At 50.4% G+C, this 17,350-nt stretch overlaps 1 protein-coding gene across 1 annotated transcript in view; it reads right to left on the bottom strand.

Moving 5' to 3' along the window:
- Positions 1–15,341, bottom strand: part of SLC39A8 (solute carrier family 39 member 8) — a 54,051-nt gene extending 38,710 nt beyond the window's left edge. Inside the window, exon 1 of the mRNA XM_029077004.2 lies at positions 15,110–15,341. Coding sequence (XP_028932837.1) covers positions 15,110–15,334 — 225 coding nt within the window. The 5' untranslated portion in view covers positions 15,335–15,341. The remainder of the gene's footprint in view (positions 1–15,109) is intronic.
- Positions 15,342–17,350: the final 2,009 nt, after the last annotated feature.

The raw sequence follows: 17,350 nt of genomic DNA, 5'->3' as shown, positions 1-17,350 counted from the left end.
AACTTGGTTCCCATCCTTCATTCAGGTTGCATAAGATGTTATTACAGCTGCCAGAGCAATTCTGCCTCTTGCCCCCCCGAAGCACCTTACGGCAGGCCCGGGATCATCTAACATCTGCGGGTCACGGCGCTACCAGAGAACACAGAGCGCTTTTGCTAGCTCTCTCTCTACAGAGCAGCCTCAACTGACCCAAAACCATCTAACATTTGCCGGGACGGGGTTACCCGAGGGACCAGAGATCTCTCTCTGCCAAGCGGCCTCAGCCAACCCAGAATCAGACCGTCTGCTGGGACACAGAACTAGCCGAGTACCTCTGAGGTCTAGAGAGACATCTCTCTCTCTCCCCATCAGAACCACTGCCTACCGCCCGCTGAGACGCATGGAATTTGCTCCCAAACTGCGCGGCCCAGTGCCCATTTCTTCATCTTACCTCCCCCTGCTCCGGCTCTGCCCGCAGCAGGGCCCGACTACACTGTGGACAACACAGAACACAGGTGGGGCTGTCTGACACCCTGGTGACCGAGACCCGCCTTTTTACAGATTAACAGCTGCCTGCCTTCCCATCTACTTTCCCAAGTACTTAGTTCCCCTCACAGGGTCGCACCTGGAGAGTTTCCAGTCCTCCACCAGTCTTGACTACGGGAGGGAGAGTCAAGGAGAGGCCTACGCATTCCATTCCTCGTTTGGGCAGTGGCTAGCGAGTGGAAGGCAATCAAGTCCAACCTCACCCGTGCTGGGCAGAGACTCAAGTTTACTCCACGGAAGGAGGTAACGGTAAACCACTTCCATATCTTTACCAAGAAAACTCTCCGGATAAACTACCAGAACGACTGCGAGAGTCGTGTCCACGGTGTCGCTATAGGTCGGAGACGACTCGACTGCATAAGACAAGGCAAAGCCTTCCATCAGCGCAGCAGCCTGTTTCCTCCTAAATTTCCACCTCTTTACTCTCAAGGAGTAAAAAGTAGTCAACGAGTTTCAAATGAAGCCCCAAAATATATTAAAACGAGGGGTGAGACAAGAACGGCCAAATAGCCACAGGTTAAATAATCAGTGCTAGCTTAGCACCTGTTCTCACGACACGCTTTGGATCAAGCGGCAAGGCAAGCTTTAAAAGGTTCTTAAAAGCAACGCACCTCTGCCTAAATCAAATGTGACGCGTGGTATCAGAAGAAACGGTTTGCACGACGATGGCATCGGGCCCGGTTTGAGTACTACGGTGCCAATTTTCTCGAAACAGATGGTTCTTAAGCACCCCCATGTTGTAAGGTTACTGACCGTACACGGTCAATAATGAACCCGTCTAGGGAAGACGCACAGCAGGACAAAGACCAACAGGAAAAAGGGGGAACAACGTGCACATTAAGCCAATTAATCCTTTCAACTTCCGATATTACCAGAACAGGTACGGAGGAGATGGAATGGTGCTTGGGAACTTACAAGGAGGCCTCAAAACTAACAGGTTTGAATGCAAAAATAAACTGGCAAACAAAATACAGTACTTGTCTGGACTTTGTGAGAGATTGTTAGAAGACAGGGCTAAGAGTTTTTAATTCCGCTGCTATTGTTTATCAGATTATTCATTCATTCAATAGTATTTATTGAGCGCTTACTATGTGCAGAGCACTGTACTAAGCGCTTGGAACGTACAAATCGGCAATACACGGACTCCATTGGTGGGGGTTTAGAGGTAATGACTAGGTTTCCTTTTTAGGACTCCATGATTAAACAAATCAAATATAAAGGAGCCATCAATGCTGTCCCCAGAAGAAACGACTGGGAACCAGGGAAATGTTTTTTGGACCAATGTTTATTTCGATTTTAATAAAAAGAAGACGGAGGTGACCGGGGAAGGAAATAAGCAGCTCTCTAGGATAGGAAGAATTCCAAGATGGAAAGCAGCAGCATACCAAAAAGAGGTCATGAAGGGAACAGCTGTACGAACATCAACCAAGCAGGGCCCCAAAGTACAGACGGAATTGACAAAAGACTCGCAAATGACCTGGACAAACGGCACTTAGTACAGCGCTCCGGACCCAGTCAGCACTCAATAAAGAACGACGGTAGCCCTGATGGCCGTGTACATTTGCCATGATCAAGGCAAGCGCCCAGGGAGGCGATTCCTATTTTCCATTTGGATTCGAATCCTTACATCTCCAGTCCAGGACCGCCGATTTCGGTTTGGGGAATAAGGGGAGACGGCCTGCTGCCCAGCTTCCTATAGTCCAACAGGGCTTGTTTCACTCAGAGAAGGAACAATTACTCATTCTCACCCTTTGGATCTTTCCAGGAAAACCCCAGGCAAAGCCATGACACAACGGACAACCTGTGTATTTAGAATGTGCGGCAACCGCACGGTCACCTGATTTTCCTTCAGGCGTAGCCTACTGGCTTTCAGGCTGTTGAATGAAAATTGGTCTTTCTGAAGTAAATGCCTAAGAGAAACGTTTCCACTAACGCCAAATTTGAAACTGTGAGATAAGCTCAGGGGTAGTGTCTTTTATCTTTGATGCGCTTTCCCAGTGCTCTGGTCCCAACTTAAAGTGCTCTGTATACAAGCACCCAAATCTCATTGGTATAGATTTTTACTCATTTCTATATTTTTTTAAACCTCATTTCTCTCTATATTTTTATTACCCTATTTATTTTGTTAGGGAGGTGTACATCCCCTTGACTCTATTTATCGTGATAATGTTGTCTTGCTTTTCTTTCGTTCTGTTTTGCTCTGCCGTCTGTCTCCCCCGATTAGACCGTGAGCCCGTCGTTGGGCAGGGATTGTCTCTCTCTGTTGCCGAAGTGTACATTCCAAGCGCTTAGTACAGTGCTCTGCACATAGTAAGCGCTCAATACTACTGAATGAATACCATTGCAGATGCAAATGATGAACACAAGGCCAAGTTGGAAGAAATGGTTTGGCTCACACACGCACCAGTGATACCGACATGCACATTACAGACTGAGTTTTCCTTAACGTGAGGTCCCTCAAAAACGTGACACCCTCTGGGTTTTCGGGGAACTGGCTCTGACCTTGCCAAGATCCAGAGCTCACTGGAGATTGCCCGTTCCTAGGTCATTTCTACGCGGGGACTTAAAATTTCCAATTGGCAAGAGCAAGTTCTGAAAATGGACAACATGCTTTTGTCCTCCTTCAACCTCCAACGCTCTAACCTGGCCCGAGCACCACCTGCACGAAACAAAGGGTGGTGTCTAGGAAAGCAAGCGTTTAATCCAAAGATCGGGCAGGATCTAAATAAAGTATATTGTCTCTAGTTTTAGAACTCCAGCCAAACCAGTCTAGCCATCACTCCAAAGCACTTCAAGTCCTTCCTAGAGACACTCCCATCCAACTACAAACCAAACAGAGAACATACAATTAAATAAGAAGCACAAAGGGCATAACCTCATAAGGTTAAGTAGGCTGAGTGTCGGTGTGGTCTAATGAAACCTGTCGCAAGGATTTCATCTTCTTGCCAGTTACAAACTGCTGACTTCCTTCGAGCAAACCAGTTTGCTGTTTTCTAAAGAGATGCTGTTGATGTTGTTCCACTGCAGTTAAATGGGTGGTGGATCTCTACTCTGAACCAGAGACATCTCTCTTTTAATAGCACACGTCCTCCACTTGCTGTGGTCAATTGAAAATTTCAAGTTTCCCAGCAGAAATGATTTCGGGAATGGGCATTCTCCAGTAAGCTCTAGATCTTAGCCAGGTCAGAGTCCAGTTCCCCACAAAACACAAAAGGAGTTACATTTTTGAAGGACCTCACATTAAGGAAAACTCAGGCTGTAATATGAACGTCTGGATCAGTGCTGCGTGTGCGCGCCAAGCCATTTCTTCCAACTTTGCCTTGCGCTCATCATTTTCATCTGCAGTGGTATCGGGGTGCCTGTTTACAGAGCTGATTAGAAAATTTGAAAATCACATTAAAAAAGACAACAAATATTCACCAGGAGTGCCCTGCATTTGAGAAGCAGCACGGTGCAGTGGATAGAGCACAGGCCTGGGAGTCAGAAGGTCACAGGTTCTAATCCTCGCTCCGCCACTTGTCCGCGGTGGGACCCTGGGCAAATCACTTCACTTCTCCGTGCCTCGGTTACCTCAACGGGAAAATGGGGATTGAGACTGAGACACCCACCTGGGCCAGGGACTGTGTGTGTGGCTTAGTGGAAAGAGCAAGGGCCTGGGAGTCGGAGAACGTGGGTTCTGATCCCGCTTCTTCCACTTGTCAACTTTGTGACTTTGGGCCACTCACTGAACTTCTCTGTGCCTCAGTTACCTCATCTGTCAAATGGGGATGAAGCCTGCGAGCCCCAAGTGGGACAACCTGATTACCTTGTATCTAACCCAGTGATAGAATAGTTCTTGGCAGATTATAAGCGCTTAACAAATACCATCATCATCATCATCATCATTATTATTACAGCAAGCGCTTAACAAATGCCATCCCTATTATCATTATCACTAGGTAACTGTCCTTGGCCGGGGATCCTCAGAGGTCTCTGATCACTGAAGCTATCAGCAGTTACCCTTGCTCCACTCAAAATCCATTATAGCTAGTCATTAACAACAGTAATAATAATAGTATTTGTTAAGTGCATACTATGTGCCAAACACTCTTGAGCTAAAAACCTGGCCAGCAGCATGAGGGGGGAGAGTGAGCGTCCGTGTGCGTGCCTACAATATGGGGATGGTGAGAAGGAATAGGCTTTGCCTTTCGGTGTGGGAAGAATTCCCTGGATTCCCACTACCCCCAGACCCAAAAGAGCCCCAGAGCAGCCTTCCCTCTACCACAAGACCTAATTAGCCCTAGAAGTCCCTCTTCATAACTTGTCGCAGAAACCGACAGAATCCAGACGATCAGGACGAACGGAGAAGACGGCCACCCACGGGCAATTCGAAGATCTTCGCTTCCACCAATTGTTTCTTTGTGGCCCACCTAACGTCTTCCACCGGCACACAACCAAAGGGTAAAAAATAAGTAGCCAAAGAAAACAAAAGACAGTTTCCCTTTTCACCTTTCCTTCTGGCTAACGAATCATATTTACTGATCGTTTTCCGTAGACAGGTCACTGTACTTTAAGCACTTAGGAGAGTCTAATACAAGAGATTGTCCTCTCATCCGAAGAAAAATATTAAAAGGACAGACAGCAAGAAGGGAGAAGTAACGACCAGGATAATCCACTAACCCACCCCTGAATAAACAAAAATGGATTGGTCTAAAGTTACTGTCGGTTGCTGGAAATCTATAAAGTCTGTCACATTCATTCCCACAAGTCAGTCGGACCCAGACAGGACTGCCATCTGTTTCCTCTTTGAACTTTATTGTTAAATGTGCGATAATAATGACTTTGTCCCAGCGGATCAGAAACAGATCCCTGGACCACCTTCAACGAGAAAAGGAACAATCCTATTATGTTTCCCTGCCACTGGATCAAGCCTGCAGTTGTTTCACCTGGCCAAATTGAACACCCTGTTTCATTCCTCCTATCTAAGATCAGTATCGCGTTGACTCCAGGCGGCCGGCGCGTCGAAGACTTCTCAAGTCACTGGATCCCTCAGGGACACAGCACTGAGACATCATTACACCTTGGGAACTGTTTCTGATTCCAGCCAAGATTGGATGCTGAGGAGGACAAGCACAAAACAGAACTAGGGGAAGATTAAAGAAACGTCGATGCTTTGTTTAGAAAGGGTAGACCCTAAGTCTCACTCTTGCTCTGCACAGACTCTACTCTGTATTCATATTCCTCCCCTCGCTTTCCATTGCTTTATTAGATGTCAAAGGACATGAGTGAGAGTCATCAGGTTATATAATTAATAGAATGGACACATTAGAGGGCTGGTAGCATCAAAAAGAAATTTGAAACAACCGCTTTCATCACCAGAACAAATACTGTGTCCCGTCTGCGCCACCACACTTCTCAAAGGACGCTGGTATTTTTTTGACTCAAGTCACGGAGGGCCTAGAAGTGTTCGCTATGGGCATTAGACTTTCTCGGCTTTTCAGGAAGAGAACTGTGGGCCGGGTGCGTGACTGCACTGACAGTCTTCTAGAGGGATGGGGAGCAGAATAACTGTCCCTGAAAGAGGGTCAGGAAGATGGACGTCTCAATATCAAGAAAGGAGGCTGAACTTTGGTCGCTACAATTAAACGCTCCTACGGGTGGCTGAAGGGGGCAACGGTATCTCTTGATCGGAGTTGGGAAGGGGCTGAACTGGAAGAGATTTGGGGCGCTCCTGCTTCTCCAGTGTGGGGAGATGGGCAGACTGAACTTGAGGGCCCCTAGCTTCTCCCTTGCCCTTCGCCTTCCATTCCCACCCCTAGAGTCTTCTCTGCCGCCGTGAGCCTGGAACACCTCTCCTCTTCCTTCCAGTAAACATCCGGCAGCTTGAACCTGTCAGGTAGTAGGAAATGGGAGGATCGGAGGGGGAAGGTTTCAAGAGAAAGGAATTCTGGAATCTCTGGCTCTGCTAGTATGCAAACCACTTCACCATGAAACCCGTCGGGGTTCCCGGAGTTAGGCCCTCTCTTGCCAGAGCAATTCCGCTCAGCCGCCCTGCTTCCCTTCCCTCCCTGGCTCCCCACACCCGCTGCCCCCACCGATTACCCCAGACCTTTAACTCCCTCCTGAAGTCCCCCGCGTCCTCCCCTCCCCTCCTTTGGACCCTGATGACCTCCTTGACCCCTTCCACCCCTCCCGCTCCCAAGAGAGGGCGTCGATGCCAGGAGGGGCGGAGATGGAAATGCCTCGCTCTTCCACTCTCGGCCCAAATGCCGAAGCCCCTGGGTAGTGGTGCAAAGGCTAAGCAGGATCACCGTGGGCCATATTTCCCTCCCACTTTGGGCATGATTGGGGACAGAAAAGGAAGATGGCGGTCCACCCGACCACCTACCGACCCTTCCTCCAGAATTGTCCACTGTGCGTTTCTAATCTCCCCTCTACAACAACCCACCTCTACCGTGCACACACACATTTAACGGGCTACAACAGCTTTCTTCCACTGCCGCTTTTTAATTTATTTTTTGCCAATACCTACGGAGGCTGCCGAAAGGGCAGAAATGCAGGGGGCTTGGGAGAGTCCCGAGGTGGGGAAATCCGAGCTGCCCACCCAGTGTGCATTCCCCTATTCGATGGGAAGTGAGAGCTGGCCTCAGTGAAAATTAAAATAAAAAACAACTAAATGCAGTCAGCAGATGACGGAGGGATGACGCTGATGGAGGAAACAACTCATTTGCTCTTCCTCTGCACCTATCCTTCCAATGATCTACAGTTTGCTTCCTCTGCTCCTGTGCTGTTACTTCAAAGAGCATTTGGCAAAAATCCAGCTAACAGGCCCACTTTTAAAATTTACCTTTATTTGCTACAGTTCTTCTGCTCAGCAACACTATTTCTCCTCCCTTAAGTTCCACACCCACCGTCCCCACCAGTTATTACAGCCCTTTAAGTCTCTCTTGAAGCCCCCACTGTGGCTCTGCTGCCCAACCCCTCACTCCTACCCCCGGAAACCTCAAACGCTTGGCTGTTAAAATTGAAACCAACAGGCAAGACCTCCCCAAAGACCCTCCATCATCTCCCCAACTGCCTTCCGTCTCTCCGGTCTCTCATCCACCCAACCATCTTTCGAGATCTATCGGGTGCATTCCAAATCTATCCCATTCCACCTGTGCCTCTAACCTAAAATCATCCCCCCTCCTTCCTCCCAACTGTTTTCTTCAATCACTTAATCTCTTTTGGCTCCTTTCCCCTCTGCTTTCAAAAATGCTGAATCCTTCCCTGGGCTAAAAACGGCCTTTGCTAGAGATTGGATCCCACTGCCCCCTCCAAATATCCATTCCTGCTCTATTGCTGCCCAAACTCTTCCCACAATTTGCAAACACCTCCTCTCCTCCAACCCTCTTATTGATCCACTTCAACCTGGTTTCTGTACGGTGACACCACTCTCTCCAAGGTCACCTACGCCTTCCTCCTCAAGGAATCTACAGGACCCTACTCTGGCTGCCTCTGAGATGATAAACCAATCTCTATGCCAGGAAACACTATCCAATCTCTGTTTATCCAACACTGTTCTCTCCTGGTTCTCCTCTTCCCTCTCGGGTTACTCCTTTTCAGTCTCTTTCACTGGCTCCTCTTCTTTCTGTTATTCTCTGAGTGTGGATTCCTTCACGACTCAGTTCCGGTGCCCCTAACAGCCCATTTTTACAATCACTTTTTTTTAATGGTATTTATTACGCACTTATAAGGCACTGTGCCCAATGCTAGGTGGATGCAAGGTTGGACGCAGTCCACGTACCACAGGGAGCTCACGGTCTTAATTCCCTTTTTACAGACGAAGTAACTAGGGCACAGAGAAGTTAAGCGACTTGCCTGAGGTCACACAGCAGGCAAGCGGTCCTCTGCATCCCAGGCCCATGCTTTTGTCACTAGGCCACGCTGCTTCCCACTACTTCATCAAACTCAGCCATTCCCTCATCTACGGCTACAGGTGACTCCCAAATCTATCTGTTTAGCTGAGACCATTCACATCCACTTGTCTTAGGCCGAAGCGTTTCCGACCCACAGCGACACCACGGACACGTCTCTCCCAGAACGCCCCGCTCTCCAACCGCGATCGTTCTGGTACCGTATTCTTCGAGTTTTCTTGGGAAAAAAATGGAAGTGGTTTACCACTGTCTCCTTCCACCCAGTCAACTCGAGTCTCCGCCCTCGACTCTCTCCCGCGCCGCTGCTGCCCAACACGGTGAGAGTTCTGACTCGTAGCAGACGGCCTTCCACTCGCTAGCCACCGCCCAAGCTAGGAATGGAATGGGTAGGCATCTACCTGACCCTCCCTCCCATAACCGAGACTGGTAGAGTACTGGAAACTCCAGTTGTGACCCTGAGAGGACTCACATCCACTGCAATCTATTTCCACTCGCCTCCACGACATCCCTGTCAATCAGTGACATTTACTGAGCTTGTACTCTATGCAGATCACTGTACCAAGCCCTTAGGAAAGTACATTACAACAGAGTTGGAAGAAACTGTAAGCTCCCACTAGACTGTAAGCTCGTTGTAGGCAGGGAATGTGCTTACTGTTGTATTGCACTCTTGCAAGAGCTGAGTACAGTGCTCTGCACACAGTAAGGGCTCAATAAATATGACTGAATGAGTTATCGAATGTGATCTGTGCACAGAGGGAGACACGCATTAAAGTAGATTAGGGATACAGGAAACAGTAGAGTAGAAGAATATTCACTAAAGTACTGTGGGACTGGGGTAGGTATCAAAATACTTAACGGATACCCAACCACTTGCAAGGTTGACGCAGGGGGGAAAGGGGATAGGGGAAAGAAGAACGTAGTCAGGGAAGGCCTCTCGGAGGAGAAGGGATTTGGGGAGGGCTGTGAAGGTGGGGAAGAGTCATGGATAGTCAGATATAAAGAGGGAAGGAGTTTCAGGCCCAAGGGAGGGCGGGAACAAGGGGTCATTGGCAGGACAGATGAAATCGAGGTACGGTGAGTAGTTTGACATTAGAGGAGCGACTGATTGATCGACTGCCATGGGGAACGTAAGGGAGGAAAAATGGGAGGAGAGGGGCCAAGGAGACCCCCCCCATGTTCCCTAGATCCTCCTTCTTGTGGTCTCCCACCTCATCTCGGAGGAAGTCCAGGCCTTTCCTTCCCTCCCTTCTGTAAATACAAGGAGCCGGTCCCCCAAAATCATTAGCTCGATTTCCACTAACAGTTTTTGATTTTTTAAATCCAGGCAGAAGTTCACCAAGTTGTACCCTCTCAAAAGCCACACACAATGGGGAACATCAGACTTCACAATATAGACCCACGAGCTCAGGGCCAGCGTGGAAAGAAGCTTAGGGAACGAACGGAAAACTAATGATCCGAAATCATCTTCCTCTCGGTACGCATTTCATTTCAATGAACAATCTTTCCCACTTTTTTTCTTTCATCAAAACAAAAAAAGCCACTGGAAAGAACGCTGCTCTTTCATCTTGGATGAAATAAAATATGGCACACTCTGAATGATCCATGAGTAGATGATCCTCTGCCTGGTCAATTTTGTCATAAAGGTTTCCTCTTCCTTTGCCTTCCAACTGACCCCCTTCCAGCTCACCCTTCTCTTCAGACTTGGCTACCTCGGGGTCAACCTCTCTCATCACCCCTGATGGAATAAGCACCACGGACACTGGCAAGGAGGAATGCCATCCTCGCTGTTTATGCCATCCTCGCTGTTTCGTGGTGCGGGGGGGGGGGGCGGGGAATGACAGCAGTGTCTGTCCTTGAAAGAGGTCTTTCAGAGCTGTCTGGCATCCATTACCCCTGCCAACCGATGCCCGGTGTGTGCTGTCGGCTACGTGGGGATTGAGAGAGAGAGAGAGATCGGGTGGTTGAGCCCAACCCAATGTACCTGCAAAACTCAAGCTCAGTTTCAGCTGGCTATGGCATTTTGAACCCATTCAAGCCTAAAATCTTCTGGAAGCGGTCAGCTCCACGATGCTCTTTCAGTTGGAGAGACGGCCAAGCCACTGGACAGCACTTTGTTTGAGCAGCCTAAGGGATGGACAGAATAGCCGGGGTCGAATCTAAACTTGCACACAGAGGTGAAATCCTGTCAGCAAAGACATTTTTCAAATACCAAGGACAGCTTTCTGTACGTGCCTCCACCTTCTCGCACAATCACGCGTTCTCCAAACCTTCAGTACGAACATTATTCTGGTGCCAAGCTGTCAAGTACGGATTGTCTCTATTGGCTGCTGAATTGTCCTTTCTAGGTGTTGGGTACAGAGCTCTGTACAAAGGAAGCGCTCAATAAATATGATTGAACGAATGAACACCGTTGGCACTCAGTAGCCACCGACTTTAACAATCTGAGCCAGACTGGTCCAGGATAGAAGGTGTGTCAAATGGCAAATTTGTTTCCCCTGGAAAATTTAGAAGAGGTAAGTTACCGCTTCAAGGCATGGAAATACCCCTAGCTAAAGGAGTGTTCAAAGGGTTTCCAAAGGGGCCTAATTTTCCCTTTTGGAGTTTCACATACCCTGAGCACATCTGGTGACCTGCTCGTTCATTCATACATCCAATCGTATTTAACGAGCGCTTACTGGGTGCAGAGGACTGTGCTGAACGCTTAGAAACTACAATTCAGCAACAAATAGAGGCGATCCCTGCCCGCAACGGGCTCACAGTCTAGAAAGTGCGGAGACAGGCATCCAAACAAGTAAACTGGCAGCAGTAGCATCATTATAAATAGAATTAGAGATATATACACCTCATTAATAAAAATAAACAGAATCATAATTATAAACACATACATACATACACAAGGGCTGTGGGGCGGGGAGGGGGTTAGAGCAAAGAGAGCAAGTCGGGGCGATGGGGAGGGGACTGAGAGCTCAATGTGGACAAAGACTGGGTCCGACTTGCTTATATTCTGTCTCCCCCAGTGATTGGCACATAGTAATCATGTAAATACCCTAGTTATACCTGGCTCAATATACATTTATACTCAATTAAGACAACTTGAAGAACAAGTGGTGTCAGAGGTGCTCTTCCGTGTTACAGCTAATTTTTCTGAATGATCATGAACAGCAAGGAAGTGGCTTGATTGGGTTGAGGCTCAGTTTTCCCATCCAAAAAACTGAGGCAGCTTGTGATATCCGTTAGAGCGCAGAAGGAGCAGTGAAGTTTAGCACGTTCTCCCGAGGAACTTAAACCACGTTAAGTGGGAAGAAATAAAAAAATATTACATTTGTTTGCTGGGCTAACTGCACTCACCAAGACAAGTTTGGACAAATCTTTAAAAGTGAAGTTTCTATCTCAACCACATCAAGTGGGCATGAATTCCCCAAACGGCCGCTTAACTCTTCATCAGGCAGACCCCTTATCCTTGGCTTTAAGGGTCTCCACCAGCTCTCTTTGCCATCCTTATCGGCTCCTCTCAGGCCCACGCTTTTCTGCTTACAATTGCTTGGCTCCTCCCAAGCAATCAATGGTATTTACTGAGCGCTTACTAAGTGCAGACCACTGTACTGAGAGCTCCCAAGCCCACCTCCTGGCTGCAACCTACGCTCACCGTGCCTCACTGAAACCCCTTACTCACATCGTTCCCAGGGCCCGCGACCACCCCCGACTCCCGCTTCCCCACAAATCCACCATCCTTTACATCTCCCCACCTTCGAAGTCCTCCTAAAATCCCTCCTGCTCCAACAAGCCTTCTCTGTCTAATTCTCAGGAACCCAATTCCTGGCGTCTTAGAGCAAATTCTAGCACTCGTGTCTAATTCTCCACCCTCGTTGCATACCTGCACGTTCGATAGCTTTACGCCTGTCTCCCCATTACAACGTAAGCTTCTCGTGGATGGGGAATCCGCTCTGTAAAGATACGTCGGATGGCCCGAGTGCTTAGTTCTCAGTAGGTGTTCAATTAATAATAATGGCATTAAGCGCTCACCGTTCTTCACGACGGATACAAGTTAATCAGATCGGAGGCGGTCCCTGTCCCCACCTGGGGCTGACACTTTAATCCCCATTTTACAGATGAGGTGACCGAAGGCCCGAGAATAATAATTGTGTTATTTAACGGCTTACTCTATGCCAGGCATAAGCGCTGGGGTGGAGACAAGCAAAACGGGTTGGACACAGTCCCGGTCCCACACAGGGCTCACAGTCTCAATTCCTGTACTACAGATGAGGCGACCGAGGCACAGAGAACTTAAACGACTTGCCCCCAGTCACGCGGCACACCACTTGTGGAGGACGCCTGTGGAGAACAAACTGTTCAGTGGCTGGGTAAAATGATCCCAAGATCGGCGAGTCACTTTGGGCTAAATCATCACTCTCTTATCTTGCCCCGGCGATATAAGTGAATTCATTAATAAAGCAGTTTCTCACATGTCTACAACGGGGCTGCAGACAGTTCTGATCATTTGGGGGCAGTCTCCAAATGACAAACAAAATAATTTTCCCCGTTTTTACCCCCCTCTATTCAACACACACTTGCCCAGATCTAGCTGAGGGCAGGGAATGTGTCTGTTATATTATTCTCCCCCAAGCGCTTAGCATAGTGCTCTGCAAACAGTAAAAACCTAATAATAATGGTATTTGTTAAGCACTTACTATGTGCCAAGCACTGTTCTAAGCCCTGGGGTAGATACAAGATAATCAGATAGTCCCACGTGGGGCTCACGGCCTTAATTCCCATTTTACAGATGAGGTAAGTGAGGCACAGAGAAGTAAAGTGGCTTGCCCAAGGTCACCCGGCAGACAAGTGGCAGAGCCGGGATTAGAACTCACATCCTGTGACTCCCAAGCCCGGGCTCTTTCCACTAAGCCATGCCGCTTCTCCAAGACACCGTACTCTCCCAAGCGCTTAGCGGAGTGCTCTGCGAACATTAAATGCTCAATAAAGACGACTGAAAAGCACTGTACTCTACCAAGCGTTTAACACAGTGCTCTGCGAACACAAAGCGCTCGATAAATACGACTGAAAGACACCGTGCTCTCCCAATCGCTTAGCGCAGCGCTCTGCCAACAGTAAGCGCTCAAATAACTGAAAGACACTGTGCTCTCCCAAGCGCTTAGCAGAGTGCTCTGCGAACAGTAAGCGCTCAATAAGTAACTAAGAGACACTGTACTCTCCCAAGCGCTTGGCACAGTGCTCTGCAAACAGTAAGGGCTCAAATAACTGAAAGACACTGTGCTCTCCCAAGCGCTTAGCAGAGTGCTCTGCGAACAGTAAGCGTTCAAATGACTGAAAGATGCTGCGCTCTCCCAAGCGCTTATCGCAGTGCTCTGCGAACAGTAAGCGCTCAATAAAAACGACCGAAAGACACTACTCTCCCAAGCGCTTAGCATAGTGCTCTGTGAATATTAAGCGCTCAATACGACTGAAAGACGCCGTACTCTCCTAATGGCTTAGCACAGTGCTCTGAGAACATTAAGCGCTCAATAAATACGACTGAAAGACACTGCGCTCTTCCAATCGCTCAGCAGAGTGCTCTGCGAACAGTAAGCGCTCAATAAATAACTGAAAGACACTGTGCTCTCCCAAGCGCTTAGCAGAGTATTCTGCGAATAGTAAGCGCTCAAATAACCGAAAGACACTGCTCTCCCAAGCGCTTAGCAGAGTGCTCTACGAACAGTAAGCGCTCAATAAATACGACTGAAAGACAGTGTCCTCTCCCAATCGCTTAGCACAGTGCTCTGCGAACAGTAAGCGTTCAAATGACTGAAAGACGCTGCCGTCTCCCAAGCGCTTAGCACAGTGCTCCGCGAACAGTAAGCGTTCAATAAGTACGACTGACACTGTGCTCTCCCAAGCGCTTAGCACAGCGCTCTGCGAACAGTAAGCGCTCACTAAATGCGACTGGCCCGCTGTGGGACCTGGGGCAAGCCCCTTCCCTGGGCCTCAAGTCAAATGGGGCAACCTCATCGCCTTGCTACCCGCGCCCCGGCCCAGCGCTTAGAGCAGTGCTCGGCACCGAGTGAGCGCTTAACCGATACCATCGTGTTAGAGGAAAGAGGCCGGGCTTGGGAGTCAGAGGTCATGGGTTCGAATCCCGGCTCTGCCACTTGGCAGCTGAGTGTGGGCGAGTCACTTCACTTCTCTGGGCCTCAGTGACCTCATCTGTCAAATGGGGATTAACTGTGAGCCTCACGTGGGCCAACCTGATGAGCCTGTATCTCCCCCAACGCTTAGAACAGTGCTCTGCACATAGTAAGCGCTTAACAAATACCAAGATTATTATTATGACGACGAAGGGGCGGAGGGCAGCGACAGACTCGCTCGCAACGTTTCGCCTAAGCGAAAGCAGCGGCCGCGGAGGGGGGGAGAGAAGGGGAGAGAAGCAGCGTGGCTCAGTGGCAAGAGCCCGGGCTTCGGAGTCGGAGGTCACGGGTTCGAATCCCGCCACTTGGCAGCTGGGTGACTGCGGGCAAGCCACTTCACTTCTCTGGGCCTCGGTGACCTCATCTGTCAAATGGGGATTTCAAACTTGAGAGCCCCCGCGTGGGACAACCTGGTCACCTGTGTATCCCCCGGCGCTTAGAACGGTGCTCCGCACATAGTCAGCGCTAAACGGATACCCACATCGTTATTATGATTATTATGATTATTACCTGGTTGTGGTGCAGCGGGGCCAGGTCCTGCGGGGCCCGCACGGGCGCGGCGCCCAGCTCCCGCAGCAGCCGGCTCACGTGGGCCGCCTCCAGGCTCCCGTTGGCCCCGTAGAGGGTGAGGAGGTCGTCGGAGAAGCGCAGCCCCGAGGGCTCCCCGGAGGAGGAGGCGGCGGCGGCGACGAAGACGAGCAGCCCCACCATGGCTCGGCCGCCGGCGGCCCCCATTGCGCGCACGCGCACTGCGCTCGCTCTGCCTCGCTCCCCCCCGCCCCGCCCGCTGGGTCCGCGCAGGCGCACTAAGCGCGCCCCCGCCCGCTGCCGGCGCCCCCTGCCGGCCGGGCCGCGTCCCCGCGGGCCTCTGCCTGCTAATCCCCCGCCCCCCGCCCCGCTCCGTGTGACCTTGGACGAGTCACTTCGTTGTCTTTCAAAGAGCGAGAAGAAACGAGAGCGGCCGCTCCTCTCCCCGCGGGGCGCTTCGAGGGATGCTCCGGCCTCCCCCAGATAAGGCATAGCCAAGGGTGGGGCCCCCGGCCAAGCCCACTGGGACTCCAGCCCGCCCAATAGCCCGGCCTCGAAGGAGGGAGGGAGGAACGAGTCCTATAATGATCCCGCCCTTGGGCAGGGATCATCTCCTCCTGTCGCCCAATTGGCCGTTGCAAGCGCTCGGTACAGCAATAATGTTGCTATCTGTTAAGCGCTTCCTCTGTGCGGAGCACTGTTCTAAGCGCTGGGGGAGATCCAGGGGAATCAGGTTGGAATCAGGGGGCCCCGTGAGGCTCACCGTCTTCATCCCCATTTTCCAGATGAGGTCGCCGAGGCCCAGAGAAGTTCAGCGGCTTGCCCACAGTCACACAGCTGCCAGGTGGCAGAGTGGGGATTCGAACCCGTGCCCTCTGACTCCCAAGGCCGGGCTCTTCAGAGCTCTGTTCGAAGCCCCGCGGTGGGTACGGGGTCATCAGTTTGTCCCCCGTGAGGCTCGCCGTCTTCATCCCCCTTTGACAGATGAGATGACTGAGGCCCAGAGAATGTTGGTATTTGTTAAGCGCTTACTATGTGCAGAGCACTGTTCTATGCGCTGGGGTAGATACGGGGGAATCAGGTTGTCCCACGTGAGGCTCGCAGTCAATCCCCATTTTCCACATGAGGTCACCGAGGCCCAGAGAAGTGAAGTGACCTGCCCACAGTCACACAGCTGACGAGGGGCGGAGCCGGGATTCGAACCCATGACCTCTGACTCCCAGGCCCGGGCTCTTGCCACTGAGCCACGCTGCTTCTCGAGTGCTCGGGTTCGCGCGGTGCTCCGCGCATGGTAACCTCTCAATAAATACTATTGAATGGATGTCCCTTCATTGGCCTCCGGATGACCTCAGGAGGTGCAACAAAATTCCTTGTAAATAACTGTTGGCTCCCCACACACACACCTAGGCCGCAGAGACTCCCCCGCAACCTGGCCAGCGTAGCGCCGCAGCCCCTAAGGCTGCCCTAAGAGGCAGAGGTTCTGGGTTCTAATCCCCCCCTCGGCCACTTGCTGGCCTTGTGACCTTGGACAAGTCATTTCGTTGCCCTGTGCCTCGGTTCTCCCGTTCTCCCTCATACTTGGACTGTGAGCCCCATTGGGGACGGGTTTGGCGCCCAACCTCATTGCTCGTAACTAGTTCAGCGCTCAGAACGGTGTTTGATACATAGTACGTGCTTAATACCGGGAAAAAATTCCATGGTTTAGTATAGAACTTTTATTCTCAGAGCCCTCTCGAAGTAATTAACTCATCTCTGCCCGGCGGTATAGTAATGATGATGGTATTTATTAATACCATTTGAGAATTGGCAAGGCTCAGTGGAAAGAGCCAGGGCTTGGGAGTCAGAGGTCATGGGTTCTAATCCCCACTCTGCCGCTTGCCAGCTGTGCGACTCTGGGCAAGTCGCTTCACTTCTCTGTGCCTCAGTGACCTCATCTGTAAAAGGGGGATGAAAACTGTGAGCCCCACGTGGGACAACCTGATCACCTTGCATCCCCCCAAGCGCTTAGAACGTAGTAATTTAGAGAAGCAGCGTGGCTTGGTGGAAAGAGCCCGGGCTTGGGAGTCAGAGGTCATGAGTTCTACTCCCAGCTCCGCCACGTATCAGCTGTGTGACTTCGGGCAAGTCACTTCACTTCTCTGGGCCTCAGTTGCCTCATCTGTAAAATGGGGATTGTGACTGTGAGCCACATAGTAAGCGCTTAACAAATTCCCCCGTTATCAT

Source organism: Ornithorhynchus anatinus, chromosome 12, assembly GCF_004115215.2.
Source record: "Ornithorhynchus anatinus isolate Pmale09 chromosome 12, mOrnAna1.pri.v4, whole genome shotgun sequence".
NCBI classification, from domain to species: domain Eukaryota; kingdom Metazoa; phylum Chordata; class Mammalia; order Monotremata; family Ornithorhynchidae; genus Ornithorhynchus; species Ornithorhynchus anatinus.
The sequence above is the reverse complement of the archived record's forward strand: the minus strand, read 5'-3'. Positions and strand labels throughout refer to the sequence as shown.